We start from the raw sequence: 19,351 nt of genomic DNA, 5'->3' as shown, positions 1-19,351 counted from the left end.
GGTCATCTCTATCAGGAACAACAAAACAGACTGGTTTGTGGGCCCCCATAGGACCTTGCCCTCAACGTGGATCAACAATGGTAGAGAATGTTCTATCCTCTGAAGGGAGACTGGACAACATACTCTATGCTACACCTGAGGAAGATGGGCCCTGATATTGGGGCAGCTTGGAATGTTCCTACTCATGAGCACAGAATGTGCTCATATCTACAGAGATGCAGAGGTCACATAGGCTCCTAAACTGAATATGCCACCCAGATCACATCAGATCAATGGGATTTACAGTCAACAGTATTTATACATCTTTCCCATATTTGGGAGCTACTCTCTTCTCTGATCCAGCTTTCTGGTCCTTTTTTCCAGCCATGACATCATCTCTCCAGACAATAACTTGGATCCACCTGCATTTCAGATTTCAGGCTCAGGGAAAACAAACAAACAAACAAAAAATACTAGTATAGCTACATTCCTTTGGAATATAACTAAAATATGCCTGCTAGCTATCTACAAAATGGAGACACCCCAACTCTTCATCTGTACTATTCCAGCCTTTAGGTTCATGATTAGTCAAAAATTTGTTTGACTTTATATGTTAACTTTCTTTTCAGCCACCAGGTTCCAGATGCTAACATGATGCCAACCAGACATCCTTGGACAGACAGCCCCCAAAATTTGTCCTGGAGCTCTGAGTCTCCAAAACCCCCCACCCAACTAGGGAAAAAGAGAGGGAGTCTGGGAGTATGGATAGACCTGTCAATGTTCAGTGGGGAAGCAATTACAGAAGTCAGACCTTCAATCTTCTGCATCGCACAATGACCTTGGGTCCAAACTCCCAGAGGGATGAAGAATAGGAAAGTTATCTAAGGAGGGGATGGGATACAAATTTCTGGTGGTAGGAACTGTGTGGAGTTGTACCCCCCTTATCCTATGGTTTTGTCAGCGTTTCCTTTTTTAATAGTTATTTATTTTTCCTTTTGTTGCCCTTGTTGTTTTTCATTGCTGTTGTAGTTATTGTTGTTGTTACTGATGTCATTGTTGTTGGATAGAACAGAGAGAAATGGAGAGGGGAGGGAAAGACAGAGAGTGGGAGAGAAAAGTTGACATCTGTAGACCTGCTTCATCGCCTGTGAAGCTACTCTCCTATAGGTGGGGCACCGGAGGCTTGAACCGGGATCCTTTCCCCGGTCCTTGCACTTTACTCCGCGTGCGCTTAACCTGCTGCACTACCGCCTGTTCCTCAATGTTTCCTTTTTATTAAAAAAAAAAAAACGACCAACTATTGAAGTGATAATAAGCATAGTTTAGAAGATAGTAATGTGGGTACAAAACATATAACTCTCTTCTTTAAAATGATATGGGAAAGAGGTAACAAGGTCCTAAATCAGAGAAAATCAGAAAGAATGATTCACAAAAATGTGTGACTCAGTGAATGGAAGAGATAAATGGGAAGTGAGAAGTTTAAAATAGCTCCGCTTTCAGATTGATGAATTGTGCAATTATCAGAAATAGAGGAAATAAGAAGAAACAGAACAAATTGTGTTGGACACAAAGATTGATTTTTACATGAGTATAATAAACATGAAGTGGGTATTGGAAAGCTTAGGAAACATTTCTAGACAAATTTCCCTTCTCCACCAAAAAAAGACCAGTTTCTTGGAATCAAGGTGTATATTCCACTACAGATGCTATTATCAATGTACAAAGAAGGCAGGCCATTTAAAAGTTATGCAAGCTCTATGCTTTAACAGTTGAATTATTTTCCCAATCCAGATTATTATTCTTTCTGCAACCTTTTCTTTATTTGATAAGCCTGGCAAAAACTTAGAAAAAAGTATTATTGTCTTTGCCCCCAAATTCTGTACTGTGTGCATCTCTGTGTTTAGCATTATTTTTATTTATTTTTACTAGTGATTTAATATTGTTTAACAAAATTATAAGATAATAAAAGTATAATTCTATATGGTTCCCACTACCAGAGTTCTGTGTCCTCATCCCTTCTATTGCAAACTACAGTAGTTCACCCAAAGTCACAGGTATGGGTTGATTCTGTTACCATCTATATCTATGTGTACACACACACACACACACACACACACACACACCTATTGCCCATTCTTTTCTGTGGTCCCGCCTTCACTTCCTTTTTAAGTCACTCCTACACCTATTCTACTTTCTAGTATCTTTTCTTTTCCAATTCTCTCTCAGTTAAGAGAAACAGTGCCTGGTTTCTTCTGGTGTTTTCCAGATTCACTTCCCTTTCAGTGATGGTATAGAAACAATTCCTGATGCTAAACACTTCTGTGTCCTGGTAGAATGGGGGTACAGAACCGTTTGGTTTTCTTTTATCATTTGCCTCTCTGGGATTATGGACAAAAAAAAATTCTTTCTGGGGTGCAGAATGTGGGACTTTTGGCTTCTGAAATAGCTTTTCTGCTGGACATGGACATTGGCAGGTTGATCCATACCACCAGTCTGTTTCTATCTTTCCGTAGTGGGTTAGAGATCTGGAAAGTTGAGGTTCCAGGAATGTTTAGCATTATCCTTACAATTCTTATTTTTAAAAGGACATGTTTTAAATACAAAAGAAATAATGGCCTTGCTATTTAAGAACAAATGATTTTGTTGTTTTACTTCAGATATAGGAAAAAAGGAGAGAAGGGCTGGAGAGATAGCATAATGTTTATACAAAAAGACTTTCATGCCTGAGGCATCAAAAGTCCGAGGTTTAATTATCAGCAAAAACATATATCAGAGTTCTCTATCTCTATCCAATAAATGAACAACTTAAAATAAATAAAAGTAGATGTTTAAAAAAAAAGAAAAGGAAAATATAGAAGAACATTCAGGTGAGGAAGTACAGAAGAAAAAATAAAAATTAATGGAGATAGAATTTACTTAAAACAAGCTGAACTCTTAAAAATTCTTCTGAAAGTCTGTTTTCTCAGTAATCCATAGCTAACTATTTTAAGTTTTAAGCTACTCTTCAGATAGAACATACATGCATACACAAACACATTTGAAAACTAAGCAAAGTACATTTTTTTTTCTGTAAAAAGAAAAATCTTTTTTTTGTAAAATCTCTTGATATATTTCATCTCTTATTTTTCCAATGGATATACAAATGTATACAATGTCTGTATGTACTTATTATAATTTATAAATTTGGGATTATGGATTATACTGTTTTTTTCCACCACTCATTTAACCCAGTATTACAAGCATACTTATCAGATGATGAATGTCCTAAACTGCATTATAGTCAATGACTGCTTCGACAGATAATAGCTGGAAGAACCACAATACGTTTTTGGTGGCTTTGGCGCAGAAATTAGAAGTCATTGCAACTCATAACATTATTGGAAAATCTGCAAAAACAGAATCACGCCCCAAAGATTACATGAAGGATTCATGACTGCCCTGAAATTTGAAAAATGATATACAATAGCTTTCACCATATCCTAAATGTCCCTGGCTTTCATAATATCTCAATGACACAATCATTACCATATAAACTGTTACTGGTGTCACCAGTCAGTTACATGAAAATATTCTCTTTGGTACCGAATGCCTTTTTTTCTGTTGTTGTTGTTGTTTGTTTCTTTTGTTTTGCTTTTTTTTTTTTCCCCAGCACTGTTCAGCTCTGGTTTATAGTGGTGTTGGGGACTGAACCTGGGACCCTGGCACCCTGGAACCTAAGGCATGTAAGTAATTTGTATAACTAGTATGCTGTCTTCCACAGTTGGTCCTGTGTACCTTGTACAAATAGTGCCTATTTTCAAGGACTGTCTGTCTTGTCTATGTCCTAGTTTTGAGTAGATCTGGATTTTATTGTTTTTATATTGGAGATAATGTCTTAATACAAATAATACTGAAAGGAGCTGATCTGCTAAGTGCTGGGAAGAGGTTAGAACAATGAAAAAGACATGCCAATATCTATTGTAATGGTATTCCTTCTTATGAAACAGCTTCTCAGTGACTTGTTCATAGAATATTTCTTTTATTTTAATTTTTTTAAAGATAATTCTGTGATGACCAGCTTGAACACAAATCTGTGATTTCATTTCAGAGTTTTCTCTCTGCATATCTGCAAAGTAGAATTACTGGGTCAAGTGATACAAATATATTTTAAAACTTTGACAGACATCCTTATATCACCCTAGCAAAATTTCCACTAATTTACACTCTCAACAGGGAGACAAATAAGTGTTAGTTTTCCTACTGAGTTACCAATTCCAAGTAGCCAGATTTTGTTAACCCTTTCTTAGTAATATTAGTTTAATAAACAACAATTTATTGCTGCTTTGCTTTTCATTTCCTTGATTATTAGTAAGACCCCAACAGTTTTCTCTATATTTGCTACTTACTGTGTCCACCTGAAAGTTGGAAATCTGTATTCTTCAACCAATTGTAGTTACACTTTATACAGTGAATTTTATTGATCTTTTAAAATGTACTTTCATGCCATGTTACATTAAAGATTTATCTGTCACTTTTTCTGCTAAGAAAGTCTTTCTCTCTTATAGATACATTTACTCAAAACTTGGAGGCAAGCAAAATGTTCAATGACAGATGAGTGGCTAAAAATTGTTGTCAACATACACAGTGGAATGTTTTTTAGCTCGTAAAGATTAAATATTTTCCTTTGTCTCATCCTGGAACGTGAAGACATCATATTAAGTGAGATAAGGCAAAAAAAGGACAAATACTGAACAATCTCACTTATAGACAGAAATTAGGAAATAGAGACAGAGATAAAACAAAAAATAAAGCTTGGACAGGATGTAGTATATTGCACCAGAGCAAAGGACTAGAAAAGGAGGGGGGGAAAGAAATGAAGAGAACCTTGGGGTCTTATTGTATGATGATGGAAAAAAAACCCCTGAAATTCTGGGTGAAAATATTCTGCAAAGAAGTTTCATGGTGGGATGTGAAGATATACCATGCATGTGTCATCAGCTATATTGCATACCATTAGTTCTCCAATAAAAAATTAACAAATAGATGTGTTATGGAAACTAAAATGCCCAACTTTAAGAATTGACTTAGAGTAGTTTTGTTGTTGTTGTTGTTGCTGATGTTATTGTTTTTCCACATGGGTTATTGCCTCAGTTCAGTGCCTTCATCATAAATCTACCACTTTGGTGACAATTTTTACTTGAAAAATGTTTTCATTTTATTTAGTTGTTTGTTTGCTAGACTTCAGGGTTATCCACTGCTCCTGGAGGCTATTTTTCCCATATTTTGTTGTCCTTGTTGTTATTGCTGCTGTTGTTGTTGGCTAGGACAGAGAAAGTGGGAGAGGATGAGGAAGATACGAAAAGGGGAGAGAAAGGTAAACACTTGCAGACTTGCTTCACCGCCCATGAAGTGATCCTCCTGCAGGTGGGGAGCTGGGGGCTCAAACCTGGATCCTTATGTTGGTCCTTGTGTTTTGTAGTGTGTGCACTTAACCTGAGGCGTAACCCCATGCCCCCCCCATTTTATTTACTTTTCAATTATGATAGAGACAAAACAAAATAAGGCAAGAGAGATGTGAAAAGAGCTATAAAGACAGACACTTGCAGCTTGCTCTATCTTTTGTGAAGCTTCCCTCCAGCAGGTAGCAAAAGGAGGCTCCAATTCGAGTCTTCTCTCATGGTAACTTTTTTGCTGTACTTGTTCTGCCACAAACTGGTTCCTAGGATCTATGGTTTAGTTCACCTAGACCATGTACTGCTTTGTCATGTTTGTATCCCATGTTCCATCCTGGCCCCCACTGTAGGGAAGGAAGCAACAGTGCTGTGGTTTCTTTCCCACTCTCTCACTCCCCTCCTCCCCCTTCTCTTTCCCTTTATCTGAAAAAGTCAGTCCAGAGTAGATCAGAAAAAAATTTTAAAAATATATTAAAACAGAAGTAGATCGAGCCATGTATACTAAGTTATCTCAAATGATTGTTTATATTTTAATTGCCTCAAGGTCCATAATCACATTTAATACTACTAATTCTTCTAGCGTTTGCCCTTCTTCCATAGCCAGTTAACAGCGTCAGGTTGAGCCTGATGTAAAGTTTCGAGACCTCCTTTGAATCTGGAGAGGTGGCAGTCGTTGACTGTGGGTTATAGTCTGTCTGTAGCCGCAGGGGCAGTTCTACTAATAATAAGTGATTTCACAGACTGCCATAGATCAGTCAAATATACTACATGAGATCCAAGCCCTATTGTTTCTTGTTATAGAGCTCATGTATTCTCTACTGAGCTACATGAAAATACTGTTTTGAATATGATAGAAACTTTGTTAAGTCAGTAGACATGCTTTTTATAGGCAATAAAATGAATCTGTCAGCCATTGCAAATGGACCCAGATAGAGGTCACATGACTAAACCACCCTTCTACTAGGCAGTCTCTGATGTATTTTACTCTAGGTTCAACCTATTAATCAGAGGAGTTGGGAGAGCAATAATTTAAATGCTGCAATAATCAATTCCATAACACATTAATAGAAGCTACAGTCAGACTTTGCCACACCACTGACTGCCTTGGAATCTTGACAGAAGCCCTAAGACCATGCCTAATTTGCATTAAATTTACATAAAATTGTAAATCAAAATACATGAACGCAGCTCTAATATTTGTGAGTGCTTAGATCTTTCCCGATAGGCTAAAACTGCTGGTGGTTTGACTTCACTTGCAATAAAAGTGTGTAGCTGATCATCTTTGTTCTCCTCTTGCAATTATGGGAAAAAGGACCCAAGAGAGCTATAGTTTGGGGGTATGTGCATGCCATTTCAGATTTTCATCCTGTAAAACCATGATTCAGATGTGCCCTTGGAAACCCCAATCTAGGAGCAGAGTGTCCCCAATGATTTTTCAGACCCTTGTCACTGAAGTTGCTCACAAATAACTTGTCTTTAAATGGAGATACAAATTAAAAAGAGACCCAGTCAACTGAAAGTTTATCAGGGACTCTGGAAACTTATTTTCCCAAACAACATGAACTACAATAAAAACCAAATAATTTAACTTCTTTTTTAGATGAAAGGCAGGTATAAATCAAGCCTTCAAGCAAAGTGTCCAAGACCTAACAGTTTGATTAAGTGAATTTTACCCAAACATTCTGCATGATCTTGTATCCTGTTCAAATTATTTCAACTTCTGTATTCGTTGCTGTGCATTTTTATACTAAGAATGCTGGTTCACAAGATTTCTCCCTCTATGTTCCCTTATTATTCTCATTTTAAGCTCATACTTTTAGACAGAAAATAGATACTTCTGAGCAGTAATATATTTGAAGTGTTCCCCTTTTATCCCACCAGAAAAGATTATGCAAGGATTTTGTATATCCTCCATCCTCTGCCTCCTTCCTCTTCCTTACCACCCACCCAACTTACTGTTTTCTTACCTTGCACAATCAAGTAAACTTGGGAGGTCTTGGGCTCATGCTGTGTCTGAACTGAGCAAGTGTAGGAGCCCTCATCATAGACATCCACCTTCTGGATTCGGAGGCTGTATTCCAGAGAATGACGTTTCTCCAGCTCAACTCGAGGATCCAGAGACCACTTGTCGTGCCCAGCAAAGATGATGCCAGAACGATTCAACCAGGCCACCTTTGAGTTCTTGTCTTCTACAACACACCTGGTACAACAAAAAAGCAACATTAGAGCCATAGCCTTAACTAACTATGCATTCATTCGTTTAGACTCAACAACACTAATCAAGAAAATAATAATAATGATATGCATTATGGATTATTGTCATACCATTTCTTTCTGATATAAGTATTGTCACTATTTGTCTTTTAAGATCTAATTAACATCCAGTAAATAGATTCTATTATATTAGACACAATTCAATTATAAACAATCAGTATGGCTAATTTGTGCAAATAAAGTTAAATGGGCATTCACTTCCCACTGGATTATCTTCTTGTCTAGAAAAAGGTCATTCACACCAAATTATATCTGTTTAAGTAAGTTTGAGACGTAGAATCAGTGTGCTACTGGCATTTCTGGTACATCTGAGTGAATTCATTCTTTTATGAGAGACAAAGGGCCACATTCTGTAGGTGTTTTTCTAAGGAAAGTGGAGGTAAAATGTTTATCTGATTCCTTATTTTTAAAATATCGAAAAGACTTACTGAAATTTGAAAGAAGCAAAGAACGCAGTTTACTAGACAAAGATAAATATCATAGTAGGTGCAATTTTCTCTTTCAATCTATCAAATATGGATATGAATATATATTCTTTCCAAATCCCTTTGGCATGATTTATGTATACCCCACAGGGAGACTGTCCTCAACCTTTTTCACAGCTGCAAAGCCAGCTGTTCAGCACTCTGGGGCATGAGGCAAAGCCAGAAGGATCCAGGAGCATGACAGAAGAACAATTAAAACACCATGTTCCCTTGTATTTTCAAACTGCATCAAATTGAGGTTTTTCTCTCAGGTCAGAAACATAGGCATAGATACTCCACACCAATGCAAAGAAAGGGAATTAATGTGTAACCCACACACTTCTCACTTTAGGGATACAGAGGCCAACTTGAACTTCTCATACCAACAAAAGAAAAAAAAAGTTGGGATTTTAAAAATAGCTCATCTACGGTGCTTCTAGTTTGGTTGCTCATCTATTTTCATGCATTATTTGCTGTTTCTTCTAGATTCAATTTTTCTTTTCCTATTCTATTCTCTTCAGTGGTTTGGGGCAATTTTATAGCTAAAGATCATTAGTAAGTTGTTTTCTATCTTTCAACTAATAATTAAGTTGTTGAATATAGAGTTATTGTGGTTTTTCTTTACTACTGAGAAGGAAAAGCTACTTCTATAAATGGATTTCAAATCAACAATGTTTCCCTCCCCTTTCCCCTGAACTACATAATGCAACACAGAAAAAATCAAACATGCTACACCACAGAGAACATAGTCCACTTCAGGAAAAAAAAAAAGTAATATAATACACATCATATGGCCATTTTGCTATATTCAATTGGGTATCTTAAAAAATTATTTTGGTATTTTTGTACATTTTGTTATAAAACAAGTGTTCAGTAAATACCTTTGTGTGAACTAACAGTGCCTATGACACAAATACAGACATATAATTATATATACCTCTACCCCCATTTCATGCCCTAAACTAAAATGAATTAAATGAACTAAAAATGAATTAAATTTCAAAGTTAAGTTTTTAAGATGCTTTGAACACTTTAGAAATTTTAACCTATTTTTCACACAATTCATTATTCCAATGATTACCTGAGAGTGTTCAGATCCATCTTTTTAAAAATGTTTTATCTTTATTTATTTTTATTAGAGACAGAGAGAAAATTGGGAGAGAAGAGGGAAATAAAGTGGGAGAGAAACAGAAAGAGACCTGCAGACCTGCTTCACCACTTGTGAAGATTTCCCCCTTGGAGGTGGAGACCAGGGGCTTGAATCCAGATCTTTGTGCACTGTAATGTGTGCACTTAGCCAAGTGTGCCACTGCCTGCCCCGCTCCCCGTTCAGATCCATCTTACCTAAAGAAGTAATTTTATTTCAACAAAATTGCCAGATCCACAAAAAAGATTCTACTGAAACAATACATTAAATAGAAATTCTGCTATGACATTCTACCTAACTTCTTATTTTTACATTGTATTTCATCTAAATTTATCAATTTAGTTTTCAAATAAATGAAAGAATATTACGATGCCTGGCATAAACAATGATTTTCACTTAGTATGAATAATCAACTCCATATACCAGAGAACAATATAGTAATTTATTTTGGTGTGGGGAAGTATGTATGGGACCTCATACATGTGTGATTGCAGTGATCCTGAGGGACATTTTTTTTTCATTTGTAGAAGTAAACAGAGGAGAGATACCATCATGTTGATGCTTCCTCTAATGTCATAGTACTACCATATGGTGTGCTGAGGGTTCAAACCTGGGTCACTTGCATGGGGGAAGTAAGCTTGCTAGATGTGTTGTAATTTTTAAAGTTATTTATTAAATAAGATATATATTTAATATATATATCAGTAACCCATTTAATGTAGCCCATATCTACAAAATAACTTACTGACTCCAAAAGAAAAATATTTTTATTTATTTATTATCGAATAGAGGCAGAGAGAAACTGAGAGGGTGGGGGAGATAGAAAGGGAAAGAGACAGAGAGACACTTGCAGTTTTGCTTCACCACTTGTGAAGCTTTACCCTTGCAGGTGGGGACCAGGGGCTTGAACCGGGTTCTCACACACTGTAATTAATGTGTGTGCTTAACCAGGTGCACCATTGCCTGGCTCCGATATTCTGACTCTATAAATTAGAAAATAATCTTTTCAAATTACTGAAATTGTTAAGTGGAAAATAAGTGAAATAATAACAAATTTAGAACTAGTAATATTTAAAAATAAATCTTAATTTAAGGTGGTAACTATTGTAAACCATAAAACGTGTTCATGAGGACAGTCCAGAAGTACACCCAAATGTGTATTGATTTATAGGAAAGAGACCAAAGATGTAGATTGATCACATGCAAAGTTTTCAGCAAATATTAGTGGGAAAACTGGACAGTTACATGCAGAAAAAAAACTGAAAGTGGACTCTATTGATCACTGTGCACAAATATTAACTCAAAATTAATTAAACTTGCAAAATCAGCAAAAATACAGCTATTTTAAAGAAACAGAACAATAATGCTAAAACTTACATGGAACAACAAAAGTTATGATAAGCACTTAACATTGGAATTACACAAAAAATTCATAAAATTGAATAGCAAAAATTATTAACAGTGGGCAGAGTGAATAAATATACATTGTTCCAAAGAAAACTTACAAATGGCCAATAAATACAGAAAAAGATGCTCAGCATCACTAATCATCAGGGGATTGCAAGTCAAAAGTACAATGAGATGCTGTGTTACGCCTATTATTTTCAAGAAGACAAGAAATAAATTTTGGTAAGGATGTCAAGTAAAGAAAATTTGCTTGCAAATTCTTAATATTTGTGACATCAATGAACCTTGGTGGTACTATGCTAACTGAAATGTCAGCAGGAGAAAGGCAAATACCTTTACAAATGATCTCACATGCATATGAAATAATACACTCAAACACACAGAATTCATAAATACAGAGGACAAATTGATGATTGACAGAAATTGAGTGTGATGGATAAATGAAAGAGGCATAAAGGTACAACCATTTTTACTATAAGACAGAAAATCCTGGAGATGTAGGGCATAGCACCAGGACTGTAATAATACTGCCTTGCAAATTTGAAAGTTTCTAAGAAAGCAGCTTTTATGAGTTCTCATCAATAAAGAGTTGTAGGACCAATGAGATCATTCACAGGGGTTGTGTGTGTGTGTGTGTGGGGGGGGGCTGGTTTAAAATGTAAGTAAACTAGAATTAAACCCTGGCCTCCTCAGTGTTGTGCTGTCTCCATATCACTCTTTCTGTCTGCTAAAGTCAACCCAGAGTCTTGAAGATCCAACAACAATAAAGAAACATGTACAACTATGTAGGATATTAGATGTTAACATTATTCTGTTATTCATTTCACTGTAGATACATATAGGTGATTGTTATAGGCTGCTCCTGAACTAGTATGAAGTAACATGTGAGTTACACCTCAATAAAATAAATAAATATTAAAGGAGATTACACTTGAAATAGAATGTAACAGTCCAAGCAGTAGTTTCAATTTGTAGCACATGCTTTATTTTTTTAAATATTTTTTTTAAATTTTTTAATATTTATTTTATTTATTTATTCCCTTTTGTTGCCCTTGTTTTATTGTTGTAGTTTTTGTTGGATAGCACAGAGAGAAATGGAGAGAGGAGGGGAAGACAGAGAGGAGGAGAGAAAGACACCTGCAGACCTGCTTCACCGCCTGTGAAGCGACTCCCCTGCAGGTGGGGAGCCGGGGTTTGAACCGGGATCCTTATGCCGGTCCTTGTGCTTTGCGCCACCTGCACTTAACCCGCTGCGCTACAGCCCAACTCCCAAGCACATGCTTTTTAATGATTGGCTAATCATGAAAAAACCTCCTTAAGTGGTAAACACTGGCTAGTAAAGTCTGCTAGACCTTTTTCATTTGGTGACCTCAGTTCTATAGTCAGAGTCTGTCTCTGCTTTTTTCTTTTAAGATAATTCTTTGTATATTTTTATTAGTGGGTTAATAACGGTTTATAAGGTCCTAAGATTACAGGGGTAGAGTTCTACAAGTCACCACCATCAGTTTTTGCAATCAACTCCTTCCAACCTCACCACCATAGTTCTCACAAAGTCTTAAAGACAGTTTTTTTTTTTTTTTGTGGCAAGTTCATATGATATAATTTCCTATATTCCACACAGGAGAGAACCTACTCAGTAATTATCTTTTCCTCAATCACTTCAACACCTTGCTTTGTTTCCTTACATTGCATACATAAGTAAGTTAACACTGACTAAATCTTGGTTCCCAGCATGTACTGACTGGCCAGTAAACAACATATACCTGCATCTAGAAAGTAGGATAGCTTAACTTTACATTAGGCAGTGCCTGCAGAGGAAATGAGCATTTTCAAACCATGCCATCATAATATGATAAAACTGGATTAACCTCTGCCCCAAATGCTGCTTCAATACAATAAAATCTGTGTAGCTCAAATTGGTTACCTGGTAACTTTATCTTCAAAATCAGCTTTGGCTAAGGTGGAAAATGTTTGATATGAAGTATTTTATTTATGTACATTTTTACTGGCATAGAAGTTATTGCTGGGCCTCAGTGCTTGTATGCAGCATCCACCTTTCATGGAGGCTATTTTTTTTCTTTTTCTTCTTTTAATTTGAGAGGAAAGAGAAATTGAAAGGGGAGAAGGAAACAGAAGAAACATAGAGACACCTGCAAACCCGTTTCATGGCTCATGAAGCTTCACCTATGAAGATGGGGAATGGAAGTTAAACCAGTTTACTTGTACATGGTAATGTATGTATGCAGTGAGGCATACTACTGCTTGCTCCTGTTTTTTTTTCCCTTTTTTCTATGATGTTTTTAATATTTATATTAAGTACCACTTGTATTGAATATATTTTCCTCCAGAATATCATGATATTGTCAATTAATCTAGAATTTAGTACTGTACTTTAAAAACGTAGCTGTCAGTTCTAAGATGAAAGGTGCAAAGGATGCCCATCCATTTTATTAATATTTTTTCTAATGCCATACTGGAGATTGAAGTCAGCTTCCCAAGCAAGTGCTCAACCACTGATGCCCCCCCGTCCCACATCTAATTATTTTTTTCATGGGATTATCTCTTTTTTATAATATCTAAAATTAAAGATATATATGTTAGTGATTTAATAGTGGTTTACAAGATTGTAAGTTTACAAAGGATAGTTTCACACCACACCCACCACCAACGTTCTGTGCCTCCACGCTCCCAACTATAACTGAACTTCTCATAAAGTCCTAGAGACAGTTTGGTCACCTCTTCTGCTTCTGTTTGTTTTGCAAGTTTGTCTCTTTCAATGTCCTAAATTTCACATATGAGCAAAACCATTTGAGATATGTCTAATTAATTAATTTGTGCCACCTGGGCTTTGTTCTGACATGCATCTGTACAATTCCACTGTTCCTGGAGGATTCCCCCCACACACACACACCCTTTCCACATACAGGGTGAGAGTCAGAGAAGGAGAGAAAGAGAGCAAGAAGGAGAGACACTATAGTATAGTTCCACTGCTCCTGAACATTCCCTTTTGCATTAAATTCTGAAGTGATGGCTGGAAACTCAAACCTGGGTCTTATTACTTACTAAAGTACACACTCTATCAGTTTATCTAGCTCCTGGATCTTTGGTTATTTTTGAATATGAGAGAGAGAGAGAGAGAGAGAGAGAGAGAGAGAGAGAGAGACTCACTATCCATGGAATTCAACTTGTTTTTTTTTTTTTTTTTTTTGCCTCCAGGGTTACTGCTGGGGCTCGGTCCCTACAGGATGAATCCACTGCTCATGGAGGTTATCCCCTTCCCTTTTGTTGCCCTTGTTGTTTGTTTATAGTTGTTGTTTTTGTTGTTATTTTTGCTGTCAATATTGTTGAATAGGACCGAGAGAAATGAAGAGAGTTGGGAAAGACAGAGAGGGGTAGAGAAAAATAGACACCTGCAGACCTGCTTCACTGTTTGTGAAGCAACAACCCTGTAGGTGGGGAGCCGGGGGCTGGAACTGGGATCCTTACACCGTGCTTGTGCTTTGTGCCATGTGTGCATAACCTGCTGTGCTACCGCTCAACTCCCCTCTTTTTTTGTTTTTATGTTCTACCAAGGATCAAGCCCCATGATTTCACACAGGAAAGGCAGGTTCTTGCAAGTTAGCTGTTGGGCTAAGACAAAAATTGGTCAAGTCATGGCCCATTGGAATATACCGAAGTACACATCCTAGCTTTTTCCAAAATGGAGACCCCAATTATCATCTGATATATTCTTACCTTTAGGTTCCTGATTATAAATCAGTTTTTTTCTGCTTTATATCTTAATTCTTTTTCAGCCACCAAGTTGCAGGTGCTACTATGACTCCAAGCTGACTTCCCTGGGCAGACAACCTCGACAATGTATCTTAGAACCCTATCACTCCAGTGCACTGCCCCACTAGGGAAGGATAGGGACAGGCTGGGAGTATGGATTGACCTGCCAACGCCCATGTCCACTGGAGAAATAATTACAGAAGCCAGACCTCCCACCCTCTGCACCCCATAACGATCCTGGGTCCATACTCCTAGAGCAATAAAGAATAGGAAAGTTTCCAATGGAGGGGATGGGAAGATAAACTCCAGTGGTGGTGGGAATTGTGTGAAAGGGTACCTCTTCTCCTATGGTCTTGTCGATCATTATTAAATCAATAAAAAAGAAGAGAAAAAAGAAAAGGGAAAGAAAAGAAAGCCAGGTGCTGCACTGTTGAGCCAACTTCATGCCCCTGTTCCTCTCCTTAAGTGGCATTTCTGACAGGCAGCTCAGCATATGGATACATATTTTAAAGACTCATCTTCCTAGGAAAGCTCTTAACTTCCCAATAAGCTCATTCTACTCCCAGATGTATTAGTGTTATTTGCATTTGTCTCTCTTTAGAGGTCTATTCATTAATGGCCTTCCTAGTTCCCCTATGGCACCCTCACAGGGCCTAGCATCACAAACCCACTACATATACAAGAGACACTCACTGAAAGTTATATTACTGAACTTCATTTCAAGAAATTGATACTAGGCCAATTATCAAATATGTGTTAATAAACCAAGCACTGAAGATAGAGGGTTATTTTCAACATTAAAAAAAAAAAGTTAAAGGACCGGGTAGTGGTGCACCTGGTTGAGCACACATGTTACACTGTGTTTGAGCCCCTGGACCCCACCTGCAGGGGGGGAAGCTTTGCGAGTGGTGAAGCAGGGCTGCAGATGTCTCTGTCTCTCTCCCTCTCTATCCTCCCCATTCCCTCTCATTTACTGGCTGTCTCTATACAATAAGTAAATATAGATAATAAAAATTTAAAAAACAAGTTAAATGTCAAATAGAAAGGGTAAATCAAATGATATTTTTTCAGTTTTTTATATTTATTTATTTCCCCTTATGTTGCCCTTGTTTTTCTTATTGTTGTTGTAGTTATTGTTGTTGTTATTGATGTCGTCATTGTTGGAAAGGACAGAGAGAAATGGAGAGAGGAGGGGAAAACAGAGAGAGGGAGAGGAAGATAGATACCTGCAGATCTGCTTCACCACCAGTGATGTGACTCCTATGCAGGTGGAAAGCCAGGTGCTGGAACTGGGATCCGTAGGCTGGTCCTTGCACCTCACTCTATGTGCGCTTAACCCGCTGCACTACTGCCTGACTTCCCAAATGATATTTTTTAAATATAACACTAATATGATAGTGAAGGATGGAAAAAAATGTGTTCATTGTTTCTATTGTGAGGAAAGGTCACCTGTGGAGCCAAATAATCTCTATTACATGTGAAAAAGAGAAAAAATGAAAGAAAAGAAAGGGAAGGAGGAAGAAAGCACAAGGTAAACATTTAAACATGAATTATCAAAATATCAGGTGGGTTACCTACCTTAACTACCTTAACTACCTAAATATATATATATATTTAAGTCAGCTTAAAATATAACAGGAAAAGCAAGCAAATGAATTTTATATCCACTATTTAGTATATCTGAATTCACAAAACTGCCACAAAAAATCAATGCATACATAAAAACCTCAAGCGTTAGATCTCTACACATATTTCACTCCAAGTAAATTATGCACACTTATACAAACAGGTATATTGACAATTCCACTCATGCTGTGTAAGTTTTAGGATTATGCTTTCAAAATGGTGAAATAATTTGAGGCAGAAAAGAATTGCTATATTTGATTAGTCCCAAAGAACTACTTATATTTACTACCAGATCTTAGTCCTGTTCAGTTGCTACTAGTCATATCTCTTTATATTTAATAAATGTTACTGGTTACCCAAAGGTAGAAAGTTCAGTATTTACACTTATCCAAACTTTCCTTTTCTTCAAAAGTGCACATCCGGGGAGTCAGTCTGTAGCGCAGCAGGTTAAGTGCAGGTGGTGCAAAGCACAAGGACCGGCATAAGGATCCTGGTTCGAGCCCCTGGCTCCCCACCTGCAGGAGAGTCACTTTACAGGCGGTGAAGCAGGTCTGCAGGTGTCTATCTTTCTCTCCCCCCCTCTGCCTTCCCCTTCCTCTCTCCATTTCTCTCTGTCCTATCCAACAACAATGACAACAATAATAACTGCAGAAACAATAAAAAATAACAAGGGCAACAAAAGGGAATAAATAAAATATTTTAAAAAACAAGATTAAAAATGTGCACATTCTGGTATTTATTCACTGATAACAAAGAAATACATTTTACTTACAATCTCACCTGCTACCTGCCCCTATTACTTTTTAATGATAATGGTCAGAGGCAGTGAAACTGGATCGATAGGGAAGACTGGTTTTTTAAATTAAAAAAAGAAAAGTTAGAAGAGTGGTTCTACATTTGGTGCAATTGTGCTTCCTGATAATACTTTGTGATATCTGTTGATATTCTTTCAGTTTTTGCAGTAGAAGGGGGCATGTCATTACTAGCATCTAGGGGGTAAAATCCACAGATACTGTCAACATCCTACACTATAAAGGGCATCCTTACAAAAGAAATATCCTATCTGAAATTTTGAACAAGCCAATGTTGAAAATAGTGGGGTAGACCTTAGTCTCTTGGTTTAAATTATTTAGAAGCATAAGAACAAAGATTTACAAAGGAATGTTTGTTTGAATAATTGGATGCTTTTTCCCCTCACAGGCACCTAGCTGCTACTAACAAAGCTCTTGAATTACAAGTCAAGATCAGGATAGTGATACAACAATGAAGCCTAGAAATGTTCTGGTAATAACTAGTGTTAACAAATCATGGCCCTTCTGTTGTGTTTCAGTATTTCATAATTATGCCTCAACATGATCTTCTACTCTGTAGAAGGCAAATAGGATACTGTATCTTGTCTGATTTCTAATTTAATGTAAGAAACCATCTAACCTAAGTGTTTTGTACATTTTTTTTTCTTGCATAAAAATTGGTTAGCAACACTCTAGGCAGATAAACAATATCTACTTCACTGAGAAATATTTATAAGAACACTTTTGGGGGTTTTGTTCACAGGAAATCTAACTGCTAATTAATAATTTGTTTCAGCTTCTGATCTTCCCTCTTTTGTAAGATGTAGAATGGTTCGAGATGTGAATGGAAAGGGAGTTTTTAAGTATATGACATTTATTTTGATGCACTTTTCTTTATAACTTTAATAATAGAAATCAAACCCTTAGTAAATCAACAAAACTATTATAAAATCATATCTTTCTCAAAGAAAATATTTTGGTCTTGGAAGCAATAAGCTATATTCATAGCATTAAAAAGTGAAATAAGGAAAAGGTCTTAGCAGAAGATGGGATAATATATGGTAGAAATACCTTATTTTCCAGTCAGTTTCTTAATCTTCCTTGATAATATTATTTTAAATATGATGAACTCCAAAAGTACATATGACCACATTAAAAATAAATAGCAACATTAATTAAAACCAAATTTAAAGCACTTTGAATTATTAATAATTTTGTACAATCCATGCTTCACTAAAATGTTGAAGATTAAACTCAGTGAAAAGTTAAGAGAAATGTGGAGATTCACGGGTGACACATGTTTGTTCTTGTTTTCATAAAGAAATTCAGTTCTCTAGCTAGAGAACTTACTCCTATTTCTACTTCTTTCTAGGTTTGACCCCTGACTCATCTCTTGAGAACATATTTTTATTTGGTATATGGCTACTCTCTTTATAATTTCTGTTGTTATGACCTCACAGCTCTGAACTTTTTCATATGGAGAGACATACAAGGAGAGAGGGGAAGAATCCACAACACTGGAGCTTTCCCAAGTTCAGTGAGGGTTTGGTTTCAACCTGTGTCACATGCATGACAAAGCAGGTACACTCTAGAGGTAGATTATCATGCCAGTCCCTTAGTCTTTTATAATTTATTTATGTGAAAGAGAGAAAAAGAGATAGACATACATATATACAGAGACCAGAACACTACTTACTCTAGCTTACACTAGTGTTGGAGATCAAACCTAGGACCTCTGGCCTTCAGGAACACAAATCTGGTTATGCAATAGCTTCACTGTCTCCCTGGTCTTGCTTTCTTAATCTTGATCCTCTTGAACTTGAAACTTATCTAAGAGTGATACTGTTTACAAAGTTCATATTTCAATTTTAGCATTTTTATCCTCTCTCTGTCTGCCTTGAGGGTTACTATCTATCCACTATCACTCCTGGTGGCCATTCCTCCTCCCCCCTCCATTTTATTTGATAGGATATAGAGAAATTGAGAGGGGGGATATAGAGGGAGAGAGAAAGAGAGACACCTGCAGACCTGCCTCACTACTTGTGAAGCATCCCTGCCGTTGTTGGGGAGCGGGGGCTTGAACATGGGTCCTTCAGAGGCTTGTACGCCACCAACTGGTCCCCCATTTTTATTTTTTCTAGGCTTTTACTTTCCTAGGATCATAATAAAAATTTAGCCCATTTAACACCATAATAGCATCTACAAGACAGGCCCAGGCTTTCTCACCTAGCTGCTACACATACACGGACATCAAGTGTCTGCATGCACATATGTACATGTACAGACACTGAAGTACTGAATGTTCATGAGAGGGCAAGAACATAGAGGTAGTGAATCATAGGAAATGGATTTGTATGGAATTTCTAGTGTTTACAGTAGTCACACTGCTGATAGAATGTTAGGGAAAAAACATGCTGTTACCTTTCTGAAGGTAATTGACTTTAGTTCTGGCTTTCAACC

The 19,351-nt window shown here is 36.8% G+C and overlaps 1 protein-coding gene across 3 annotated transcripts in view; it reads right to left on the bottom strand.

Moving 5' to 3' along the window:
* LSAMP (limbic system associated membrane protein) overlaps positions 1 to 19,351 on the bottom strand; it is a 791,240-nt gene that overhangs the window by 337,410 nt on the left and 434,479 nt on the right. For all 3 annotated transcript variants that reach the window (XM_007516306.3, XM_060198321.1, XM_007516307.3), the window contains exon 2: positions 7,379 to 7,611. In XM_007516306.3, coding sequence (XP_007516368.1) covers positions 7,379 to 7,611 — 233 coding nt within the window. The remainder of the gene's footprint in view (positions 1 to 7,378; positions 7,612 to 19,351) is intronic.

Source organism: Erinaceus europaeus, chromosome 9, assembly GCF_950295315.1.
Source record: "Erinaceus europaeus chromosome 9, mEriEur2.1, whole genome shotgun sequence".
NCBI lineage: Eukaryota > Metazoa > Chordata > Mammalia > Eulipotyphla > Erinaceidae > Erinaceus > Erinaceus europaeus.
The sequence above is the reverse complement of the archived record's forward strand: the minus strand, read 5'-3'. Positions and strand labels throughout refer to the sequence as shown.